This window comes from Pygocentrus nattereri, chromosome 15 (genome assembly GCF_015220715.1).
Source record: "Pygocentrus nattereri isolate fPygNat1 chromosome 15, fPygNat1.pri, whole genome shotgun sequence".
Lineage (NCBI taxonomy): Eukaryota > Metazoa > Chordata > Actinopteri > Characiformes > Serrasalmidae > Pygocentrus > Pygocentrus nattereri.
Window position 1 is genome coordinate 32432519 of NC_051225.1, and position 12499 is coordinate 32445017.

The window sequence follows — 12499 nt, forward strand, 5'->3', positions numbered from 1 at the left end:
TGACCACACTGTCACTCCTGGCCTGCTGTAGAATAATAGGACATAATGAACAGTGTGCATGTTTCCTACTCTTCTCCCCACAGGCCCTTTCAACACCAGCTGTTCATTAGCCAAAATATGCAAACAAGACACGGCCTCCCTCCCCTCGCCCACTGCTCTCAGTCAGCCCTCACCAGTTAAACACAGAGAGGCCAGTGACCACGCAGCCCTCAATAATCAAACACAGAGACTCTGACAAACCTCACAGCAAAGTCTAAAGACATAAAAATAAAGATGAGCTAAAATCAGACTGCCAACAGCTGATGACAGACTGTAGGTGTTATAATGTGTATGTAATGACAAAATGGAATGAAATGAAAACCTAGCACATCCCCACTAACATTACAGCTATCACCCCTCTGTCAGCTGAGCTCTGCTGGCACTCTTTCATACCTGTCAATAAACCATTTACAATAATCTATAGTAGCAGACATAAAATAGTTCAGTTTCACCCCTTATACTTCATAGTACCACACATGAGAGTCTATACATCTGTATTATTATACAAATCAATTAAATGTATCTCAATGTATACAATACAAACATGACTCACAAAAAAATTTATTGACTTGTTTTAAATCAAACTGTTTTTAATAAATGTTTCCTTGCAAAATGAGCATGTTAGTCTTCTAAAACAAAATAACCCCAAAAATTTACCCAAACATTTGTAAATGGCTGTTATGTTATGCAGATGTTTTTTACTGAAAAGGAACAGGAGACATTTAAAATTTCAAACAAGAATGTGAGTTGACCCCAAACTTGACAGACACTGGCAACAGCAGTCTGATGTATGTGTCTTGTCATGCAGTTTTCCTGAAGGCACAGAGGAGAACACTAACTAATCATTCAGTTTTAACAGTGTTTATACAACTGCACAGCTGACTGGAGAACAGATTGTCCCTGTCACTCTTTCAGCCAGTGAGTGCTAAGTACAAACTTGACAACCAATAGCTGATGCCAAACTCGAACCACAGTAACTGGGCACACCTTTAGATTAGCAGTGCCTTTACTAGCTGCACCACATCCATTAGGTGAAATTAAAGTGAACTGTCATATTGAGTATGAGCTAAGAAGTGATTCATTATCAGCATCTCAACAAAATGTATAATAGTTATCAATGCTAAAATACAGCTGTCTGCCTAGTGGATGCGCATTTTTCCCTCACTGAATCCCTCTTTTACTTTAATATTTATGGCTCTATTGTTGAACATTTTGTTGAAGTTCACATTTCGGAAAGGGGAGGGAAAAACTCTGATTAATAATTGAAAGCTTACGTTCTACTGACAGACGGATAGTGCTAAGAAGCATATTTATAATGAGCAATTTAAACATTTGAGTGTGACTCTGCGTGTGTGTGTGCATGCCCTAGACAGAATGAAAGGACCCCCTGCATTGAGAACTACAGCAAAGCCTGAGGCATCCACCCAGCGCTGTTCCGCAGAGACCAGCAGAGTAAATCACGGCTTCTTCCCACCTCTCTCCCTCTTTTCTCTTAGACCGCAGCGATGACTTGTGCATGCTTAACCAGCCGTTTTATTTATTCGGACTCCACAGACTTGATAAGAAATGCACAATTGATTATTCTGGTCACATTAGCTTATACCTATAAGCGTAATCTATTTTTAATGGAGTGGTGACTGCATAGGCCGGGCCAGTCGATAGTACTTTAAAGGATGTTGATCCACACTGGTCAGATGCTTGATGAGCTCTATGGGGAGGTCGAGTGCAGACGGAGAAGTGTTCAGGTAACAGGAATGGCTACGGAACAGAAACTCACCTGTTGCCCCGTAACCAGCAGGATGGAGCCCTCTTTGGCATGCATCACCTGCCGGAAAATGTGGTCAAGGATGAGCAGCTCGCTCCAGCAGTTCTGGAGGAGCTTCATTTGGTCGTCAACCTGAAGAGAAGAAGAGTAATATAGAGAGAAGTGAGTTACATGTACTTTCTGTATATCTAATATACCAGCTTACCAAAGGTAAGCATTCCAAGCCTGTTCCCATATAAAAAAAAACAGAACAAACTGAAGTGATGCCTTTCTGAACTCCTGGTAAGGACCGTGGATTTTAATCTACCGTACACACTGTATTTTTCATACGAAAAATTGGTTGTCAATTTTTACTTATTTTATACATCATCTGAAAATGATGTCAATGATGTCAAAATGATGTCATGCCAGCTTTCATTTGTATAAACATTTCATGATGACTGGACCCACAACATTTTAAAATGCAAACTTTTCATTTTTTTAACTGATGTTAGATTAAAAACATTTTTCTCCCACTTTTTCAAAGTTTTACAATTTTGAAGATGCAAGCTTTTCTTACAGTGAACTAGTATATATTTACACTAGTCTCTGGACTTTCCCACAGGTGATGCATTATTACTCCCTTGTTCAGACTAGGTTTCATTATCCATCTGAAACACAGCCACACACTTGTCCCTTGTCCTCTTAGTATACATGCCACCACTGCTCCCTGTTGTTAATTAATTTGTTTGTCCAGCGGTGAACTCTGTGTGCCATTTAGTTTATCACCTGTGATTATGTTGGTGCGCAGTGGTGAGATTCCCCATTTCATGAACTGTGGGAACACTTGTTGACATGAATCAATGGGGAAGCTGAACAACAGAATCATTGTCACTCCTGCTGGACTCTCATGACATCAATGATTACACAATGTAGCCACAGGTGGACATGATCGCACTGAGCAGGGGACATGGAAAATGAAAAAAGGTGAAACTTTTCCTTCTTCGTCTTGCTCTACACAAACACTGTCCTGTTGATACCCTTATCAGGAATGTGAAAATAGTTTGGCTTCTGATATTTGCCTGTAAGCATATGAGGTGACCCAAATAAGGAAAACAAAGAGAGAAAAAAATCAAGAAATGTCACAGTGTTAGGAAAAAAAAGGTTGAAGTCAGTAAGTTCTGGCCACTAAAATAATACTATCAAGGTTAATGTTCTCAACATAAAGCCTAGTATTTTTTCTAAATCATTTATCTTATTGCCTTGAGAGATATTAATGCCATCAACGCCTCTGTCTCAGAGTGTTTTGACTTCTAAAACGTTGTTTTAGTGGTGCAGTCATAACAAGGCCAAAGAAAGCAGCTGTTAAGATGAGCTTTCGAAAAGCTAAACCATCAATACGGCAAGTAGAAATACTGAAACTGCAATGCTGCAGACCAAGGTGAATCACCATTCTGTTTTAATTTTATCCAAAGGCCTGTCATTTTTGCATTTAAAAAACAACGTATAGGGTGGTGTTTTTGATTTTTGTATTTAAATACACCCTTTGTGTTCTTGACAATAAAATTCTTGTACAATAACCAGTATAAAAAGAGGTGTTGCTTTCCAAGTCCTGTCTCCAGATTTTTGTGCTTCAGAGAGAAGACTGCTACAAATGTCTGTCGTGTGCGTCAAACATTTGCCCAGGCTACAAAGGAACCTGTCACTTATTCCAAATTTTAAGACAAACGTTCTCATCAAAGACCTTCCCCTCAAATCTCCAACATGGCAGGCACGCTTGGATCATCGAATGTCTGCTAGGGCTGGGACACTGCAGGAGACATGACAGGCAGACACAAAGGGCATCTCTGACCTTTTAAAGGCCCCCTGCCCCTTCTTCGCTGTCAGTTTCCTCTTTGCCCTGTCACAGCCCAGCCTTGCTCTGATATGTGTTCTTTGGCGTAGGTCTATTTACATCCAGAAATAAAAGTATGCCATGTGTACCACAGCACCATACAAGCTTTAGTTTCAGCACAGTACTATCAGTTCAAATCTCTGCACGTAACTAATGCTGTATAGTCCGCTGAACAGCAGCACTCTAGTATTGGCTGGGTGATACAAAAGTCCTCATCAACATTTTTTTCTTAGAAAACAGAACTGTGTATTCAAGGGAGTCTTCCAACTGATCATAAAACATGTTATTATTATGAAGGGTGTAATAAAATTAAGATGACAAGTGTGTTCATTTTTATCTACGCTGGGCCATGCTGATATGGGTGGTAAATATGCCTGGAGGACTGCCAAAATGAATTATAGTTACTGACTTCAGCTTGTCTTGAGTGCATGGCTTGAGACAACAGATTTTGTTTCCCTCAATGAGAGAATAAAACCTAACCACAACAGACAGTGTAGGAGCTGGCTTTCAGACAACATTTAAAGCTTCAGAATCATGAGACTGTTATTATACAAGCTGTGTGTAAGTTTGCTGAAGTAGCCAGCGGTTCTAACTCTTCTTGTTACATCTCCTCTATGCCTAGATTCAATTTTTTTTCTAAAGCTTTCATTTAGTGGCCTTGTTCAAGGTGGGCTCCTTAAATATTTCAAAATCATCACAGAGCTTTTACAAGGAACTTTCTCTCAGCACTTATAATGAAAAATGCATATCCTCCAAGAAACCAATTTAACACCTTTACGGTCATTCAGGCATTGCTACATCAATGTGCCGATCAATTGCTTAGCCTTTAGCGCGTCTCCATACAAATTTAGAGTCTTTAATACGGTCCTGCACTTGATTTCACAAATATACCGAGAGGTATTGTGGAAATAGGAGAATGAGTGCGTGGTAATTAAGCATGGGCAGGCGTGTGCCTGATTTTCAAATGTAAATGACGTGCAAATAGATCTCCTTCACATACCCAACAGCAATATTTATTCATCACTGCCTGCAAGTCCAGACCAGTGATAATGGAACAGAGTCCAAATTGCCAAACATGGCTGTCCTTTTCCCCCCTCATGTTTTTGGTAGAACGCCACAAGCATTGTTAAGTGTTGTGGATAAGAGAGAATAACGAGGGTACACAGCTGGAACTGCTTTTAATAAGTAGCTTCATTTTTTTTTGAAGTGCCCTAATGACCAGATTAATGGAATCTTCTTTAATGCCTCTTAATGAACCGAATGAAATGAATGATTTATTCAAACATACACACACGCATGTACGCATACACTCAAAAGACTGCAAGTATGTGGCCCAAAATGTCATTTACATAAAGACATGGAGAAAAGAAAGGAAATTCTACATGAACCTTTTTGACTTCTTGGATGTGGATCAGTGCATCTGGTGGGGAAACCTACGGGTGGGGTTTGAAGTCACTTCAATGGGCTTGTTGGGCAGCGAAAGAGCTTTGAGTTGTCTTCGCTGGACATCTGTTCATCTGCTGCTACGTACACTTTCTTTCCACCAGGGTGACACACATTCATTATTTCATGGAGGGTGAATGTTTTCCACCGGTTGAGAATTCCCATTAGCTAATACTGTCTGTTCTTTTTAGCTACAGTCACTGCAAATAATGAGTACAATAGGAAAAACAATAATATGCCTGTGGGTGGCAACTGTATTGAAACCAATGGCTACTTAACAATGCTGAGCCCTACTGCTGGAATTTAGGTTTGAATTTCAGCTGTGCTACATGACCTCCATTGCCATGAATCCTGAAGATTACTATTCTGGGGGGGAAGAGTATATTTATATAATTAAGCTAATAATGACCATTTATGTTGAATACAAAAGTACATAATAGAATTTTATTTATTAACCAAAAAATATAAAAAAGCTCCTGGGAAGAAGCGGTTTCCTGCAGTGTCCTGGGGAGATGCAAACTATTTGTGGAGCCGTCAGATTTTACTTTCCTCGCTTGACATCCCAGAGGCTTCAGGCTAACGCTGCTGCAGCACAAGACAGAATGGCCTGGTTCATGTGGCCTCTCTTTTCCCTGATCCAGTGGAAATCTCCCTGCTTGTTTATCATGGCAGGATCTCTGTTTGTTCCCCTGCTCTCCCACACGCCTGCTGCCCTGGGTGATAAGCATGCTGGGACTTTGAGCAGGTGGCCACCAGCCACTGTGGGCACATTTCTCCATACTCATACTCCTCTAGGGACCAGCCTGGGATTGCTCTCTCACTCTCTCTCTCTCTCTCTCTCTCTCTTGCTCTCGCTCTCTCAGCTTATTTTAGCTTCTGAAACAACTCTACTTCACACTGGCTGACTAAAAGACTGGGTGATTTAGCTACATTCATATAATTGAACTACTGATAAGCTGATTTAGATGACAAATTCACTACAATTTAATATATAACATCATCGCTATCAGGACTCTGTTGTAGTCCTCTAAAATTTTTTAATGTAATTTAAAAATGTTATCAGTCCATATGATGATGAATGGACCAATAAAAATTTCAAATTATTGTTCAAGTTTCAAAATTATTTGTAATAAAATCTCTTTACCTTAACTTACATTAAAGGTTAAGAACACTTTTTTCCTTCTCTTGTAAAGTTACCATTTTCACCTAAAAAGTATTTTCTCTTCTCATGCCGGACATTTAAGATATCGGCCAATACCGATACTTTATCTTCTTCAATTTAAAATATGTATGCCTCATTTGATATGTCATTACAAATGCAAATTGGAATTGCAGATTTTTTAAATGGGGCACACTGGACAAGTACTTTATATTCAACCAAGCACAGCAAAATTAGAAAAAAACGTTCTGTACAGGGCTTTTACTGTGATACGCAATGTCATGCACTATGAGGGGTTTTTATTTTGACATGCTGCAGTGCTTTGTAGAGAAACACACTGAGCATTGAAGTTTCCAAAGAAATACTGGTTTCACCAGCTTAAACAAACTGGTCATTTATGTGACCATTACATTTTTTACATGTATGTATGTAGAATTTTTAGTTCCATAAAAAAATAAAATAAAAAATGAGCATTGCATCAAATGTGTAACGCATTTTGGAACGACACTCTTGCATTTTAGTGACTAAGACTAAGAAAAAAGTATCAGCTTAGACTGGTCACATCTGAAAAATACCTATTTATTTCAGTAAGGTCAGTTTACTAAAATTGACCAAAATTAACCACAGAACAGAGATTCGGCAGCTATATGTTGGGTTTTAGTTTTAATGTACTGTATAACAGTACAATTATGATACAGATAAAAATATTCCAGATAAACTGAATTTTCAACATGAACACAAACGGAGTGACATGATGAAATCAAAGTGCACAGGACTTTTACTGTGATGTGGACTCAAACCTGACACAGCCATACTTTGCTCCTGACCCAGTCTGACTCTGTATCTGTGACTGTATAAGGAGGACAATCAAGAAGTTATAATTATTGCCATATTATAAATAATGGAATGTTGCATATCCATGTGCAAATTTGGGACCCGGCACAGGTAGTCTGTGCTTGGCTACTAAATTGAGGGTGCTGATTGACTCATCTACGCTGACAATGTATGTTTTGTGCGGGTACTGATTGAGTGCTTGACTGATTGAGCTGAAGAATAGAGATTGATCAGTTCCCACGGTGACCACATTAACAGACTCCTGAGTCTGACCCTTGACCTGTAAAATACACAGCATTCGATCAGAGCCCTCAGCACCTGCTTTCGTGTTATAGCATCCAGAAAACAATAGACAGTGGCAGTAACCTCTGCTTGTTTATGAACTGACCTGAAACCAGGGGTGTATTTTCTGCTAGGAGAACTGAAATAAGGGTTTGAAGGTTGAGTTACTGACTTGCAGCCAGTCTATAGGGAGTACTGCAGTAAGTCCTATAAGCAAAAACTTGCTTAAAGGCCCCAAACTATGGAAAAACTAATTTGCCATTTTTTTGGAAAAATTGGATATAGTACATGAACATTGTTAGTTTCAAAACACACCTCATATATGAAAACTATACAGCAAAAACTGCCGTTCTGAACTGTTTCGTGAGTCACCACAAAAAACACATTTACAAATATCCACTTATTCAGCCTACAGCAGTTTAGCTCTGTACATTCACACAAAGGCTAGCCAACCAGAACAAAGATTACTTATATATGTATCTTACAGGCACAGAATTTTTAAGAATCCTGTTTAATTCTAAGAGATAAAGAGAGGTTAATAATAAATTGTGTCAAAATTAAGCATGATTGGTTATAAATATCAGAAGTGTCTGAATAAGGGGAAAATTAATACAAAGAAAATGTATGATATGAGACGATTAATACAACGTTGTACTGACAAACAGAGCACAGAGTAGTGCCTTTACTCAAGCAGGAAAAACAAGAACTATATTTAAAGCCTGAAATTTTAACAACAATAGGCCACAAAATCAACCAGAAGTTCTACTTATGTTCAGTTCCAAACTTGAGATAATTTAGTAATGGACATGTAATACAGTTAAAAGTTACTCTGAGAGAAAGTTACTTGCTTTTGTCACATGCTTGCTGAGAAAGCTGGATTACTGTTGAATAGCTGCAGTATTCGAAAAGGTGGGAAAAAGAAAGACAGAAATGGTCACCCAAGCTCTGCTATGCTGCAAACGAGCTTCACTCGCCTTTCAAGGTCACATCCCAGACAGGCAAAATAGGCTATAGATCCTTTCACAATGCAGCACAAAAGTTGTACAATTATGCAAGCTAATAAATATGACCTCAAAGGAAAACCATGTGTAGCCTAATATTCAGAAATGAAACCACTAATGTTTTCATTTACAGAATCACCATTTCAATTTTTGCAGCCTATTCTGACACTAGAAATCCTACTTTCATACCTACGAACCTATAGATCAGCACAGAATAAAAGGTAAAGGGTAGCTGTCTGTCATTAAACACAAGTGAGCAAATATTTTTTCAATGAAACCGCAAGGTAAGAATGTGAGATATTTTTTATGAGCTACTTGAGCGAAAGCTTCGTTCCAGAGAGAGAAACACCAGAAGAAAGGAGGGATGAAAACAGATTATGAGAAAAAGCTTGCTCTTTCTCTCTCCTCTTCCAAACTCTTAAGCCATTCAGGAGTGCAGCTCAGTCCATTTGAGCTCTTAAGCACTGTTGTTCCTCTGCAACATGCTTGTAACATGTTTTGTAAAAAAAAAAGGAAAGAAAGAAAAGAATCGTAGCCCCGCAGTCTCTTACTATGGATCAGAGAGCTTAAAGCTAAGAAGCTATCAACTAATTATCAAAAACAGAGCAGTCCTAATCAATTATTCAGTTGAACATTAGTCTCCTAATATACATGAAGTCAAGGGAGCAAGAGCTCCCTGAAGTACACGGCCCCCCCAAACACACACGTACAATTTCTTTTCACCCTACCCCCAACCAAAGCACAGTGAGAAAATAATGCTTTCCAAATCCAAAATGAGTTCTGCGCAGAGCGTCGGCTGACTATCGATCCACCAACGGTGCTCAATCTTCAACACATGAACACACACACACACACACACGTTTTCTGCCCACAGAGTGACTGCTGCATTTTTATTTGATTTTATTTCCCCTTGTACCGTTTTTTTCCTCCTCGATTTTACAATTTATGGGTGTCTTTATTGGCAAGGGGTGTCAATATTTATTCCTTTTGTGTGACAAGTTGATGGACAAGAGGAAATGACTGTTGATTGGCTCAGAAAGGGGAATGGGTGCGGAGTCCTGTATTATTCAGCTGGACAGGAGTAGACAGCTGCCTGCGTGAGTGGCTTTATGCATGCAGTGTTGGGCTGCATGCTGTAATCCTGCAGAATACTAACCCACTAAAATCAGTGATGGCTCCTCTTTCAGCAACTCTGCTGAGATGGAATAAAAGTGTTTGGGCCTTTAATTTTAATTAACGTTTACCTTTTGTAATATACAACAAGCTGACTTCATTTTAGACAGCATATTCATGTAATACTTTCTGTGAATTGACTTTAAGAGGCATTAAACTTGTGAAATCTGGTTCCTATCACTACCATCGTGTTCAAATTCTGACTGGGTATGAACTTCTCTAGAACAGAGAATTTCATATCAAACCATTTTGTTCACATCTTATTGAAGAAGAATTTTTGCTAAATTGCCTATTAATAACTGTGCCCTAATTCTGTAAGTGGAAATTCCTGTATTGTATGCTTACATTTTTGAAAGAATTTCAGTCGATAGGCTATTACAACAATACAGTTACAATATGTCCATGAACCGCTGCAGTTATGCAAATGCATCAGTGTCATAGGCACCCCTTTAGAATTATGGGACTGACTGTGATATTGAGCTTGAGCCAAAACCCTTGTAATGTGAAATTTATTGTAATGAGTGTAAGGAAAAGCACTTGTGCAGCTGCAGACTCCCCTTCCCTACTTCATCTGAACATTAAGTACCGAGGGCACTAAAAAGTCCACAACCTGCTCACACAGTTTTGATTGTTACAGACAGTTTAGGTACGGCCTGCAAGACGTTATGTTATTTTAACACAGCTTGACTTGCCATTTGAATCATGACAGCATTGCAAAGCCCCTGTCAAACTTTAAAGCCACTGTCAACACACTGGTTGCTTGTCGTGCTCTAGGCATCTGTGTGCAATGAGTTTTAAATATTTTGCTCATATGTTGTTTCAGGAGTCGCCAAAAAACTACTCCGAGCGTTTGCAACAGAAAAAGAATGCTATTGTAATACCCGAAAAGGAATCCTGAAGTCATATGTAATGTGGATGGAACTGTTTAGCAAAGGGCCATGCCAACCTGCTAGAGACTAAAACTGAAGTTAATGAAAAAGGGAAAGATTTAGAGCCTTATAATGAACAGGTGGCTTCGTCCTCTCCTCGTCGGGATCCAAACACTTACAGCCTCATTCTGACAATGCATAATGTTGCGCAGCTGAAGCTCACATGGTGTTCAGCAGAGCACCAATCAGAGCCCACATGCTGGTTAAATATAAGTGTAAGCTTAAACCGCTGTGCTGCCTGTCTTTCTGACTAGCGCGCTTATGTATTGTCTTTGGACCCTTTCAGCGCGTCCAGAATAGATGGCTGAAAAGAAGCAGCAAAAATAGACATCGAAGACAACTGCTGACAGATAGAGGGAGGCGGCAGGCAGAGGCTGTCAACCTCAGACCCACACCCATTACAAGCAGATAATTAAGCTGCAAGGGACACTGAAGAAAGAGAGTGTGAAGCTACTTAGCAATAGTAAAGAAAATTGTCCCTTTGTTTTAACTCTGAGAGCCACCAAAGTAAATCCAATAAATTCCATTTTGCAATGTTTTATCTACAAATAAAAAAGTAACTTTAAAGAGAAAAAACATAATTGCATCTGTTTTAAATAAAGCACAGTCTACTTTAACACTTCAGCTGTACTTTTTCCATTTTACGACCTCAATTTTAAACCCATCAGTAAGAACAGGTCTTGACTTATAGGGGCTTTGTAAATCTAGCCCACATTAGTGTGCCGTACGTCAGGTGATATTTGGGTAGAGGAAGAAGTAGAAAAAGAATATATGGCCTGAGTGACATTTGCATTCTTGGTGTCAAGAACTGCAGTCCAAAATGGCCGTGGTGTAATGAGGCCACAGGTGTAGACCTTTGAACTGTAAAAAAACATTATATTACTGATTACTGATACCAAATAGAGTATTGAGACACTTCTTAACAAGCATTCAACACAACCAATAAAATGGTCTATACTACTTAGGATAAAGCATTTCCTATGCGTGGTTCTTTAAGGACACCAGACTCCTTAAAAAAACACTTAAACCTGTGAAAGGATGGAGAGAGAAAACACATTCCTCTCTGTTTTTTCTTCAGACAGCAGCTGGGAGAAAAAGGGGTAAAAAAAAAAAAAATAGCCAAACCATGTCTGAATGAGACACAGTATGGAGGAATGGAGGAGCTGGATGAGTCTATCAGCTCTTCTGCAGGAACATGGACTTCATGACAAGCTTTTATCCCTCATCAAAGCAACAAGTGGATGAGCAGACCCCTGTCCGCCCGCTAGTGGCATTCCCTAGAGCCCTTCCAGCAGCCCTGCAGGGACTTTGGACCTTAAATCTTTTCTTTTAACAAGTGCGCACACTTCCTTCCTCAGCCGAGCAATGTCTCTTGGGCATGAGGGCAGCTTTTCGGGGATAGCGCGAGACGGCCTAGCTGACCTCGGCTGCCAGAGAGGGGACATTGCATTCAAGAGACAACTACTCTGCAGTTGGCCACAACAATCAAACAAACAGCTGTGTGCAGGGAGTATAGTGAGAAAGGCAAAGCAGAAAGTGGTTGATAAAATAATAATCATCTATACAGTTGCAGAATAATGGCTCATTATGTAATGTAATATGACGTATCTGATTGTATATTTGGTTCTAATTCCTTAAACTACTAGAGTTTAAGGATTAGATTCAGATTAGACCCAGATTAAGCCTAACCCTATCTAAAAGAATTTCCAATGGAGTGGTGTCAATAGTTGGTGAAAAAAAACTCCACTTTCTATTGCAATATTTATAAACTGCAAAAACACTGTGCTCTTCCAGAGTTCATGGCAAGATATACCATTTTTGTCCATTTCTATATAATTTATGAATGAAAAGAGGCATTTGTGACCACACTCCTGTTCAAACAGACATCGCTACTACTGGAAGAGCAGATAAAAAACTGTCCAAAGGCCTGTAGCTAAGAGGAGAGAGAAAGTCAAAAACATCTGAGGGAGAAGTCAATGAGACAAAGAAAAAGAGGGAGCG

At 39.3% G+C, this 12499-nt stretch overlaps 1 protein-coding gene across 3 annotated transcripts in view; it reads right to left on the reverse strand.

Moving 5' to 3' along the window:
• nr5a2 (nuclear receptor subfamily 5, group A, member 2) overlaps window positions 1-12499 on the reverse strand; it is a 51530-nt gene that overhangs the window by 21464 nt on the left and 17567 nt on the right. For all 3 annotated transcript variants that reach the window (XM_017702397.2, XM_017702395.2, XM_017702396.2), the window contains one exon: window positions 1817-1936. In XM_017702397.2, the coding sequence (XP_017557886.1) occupies window positions 1817-1936 (120 nt within the window). The remainder of the gene's footprint in view (window positions 1-1816; window positions 1937-12499) is intronic.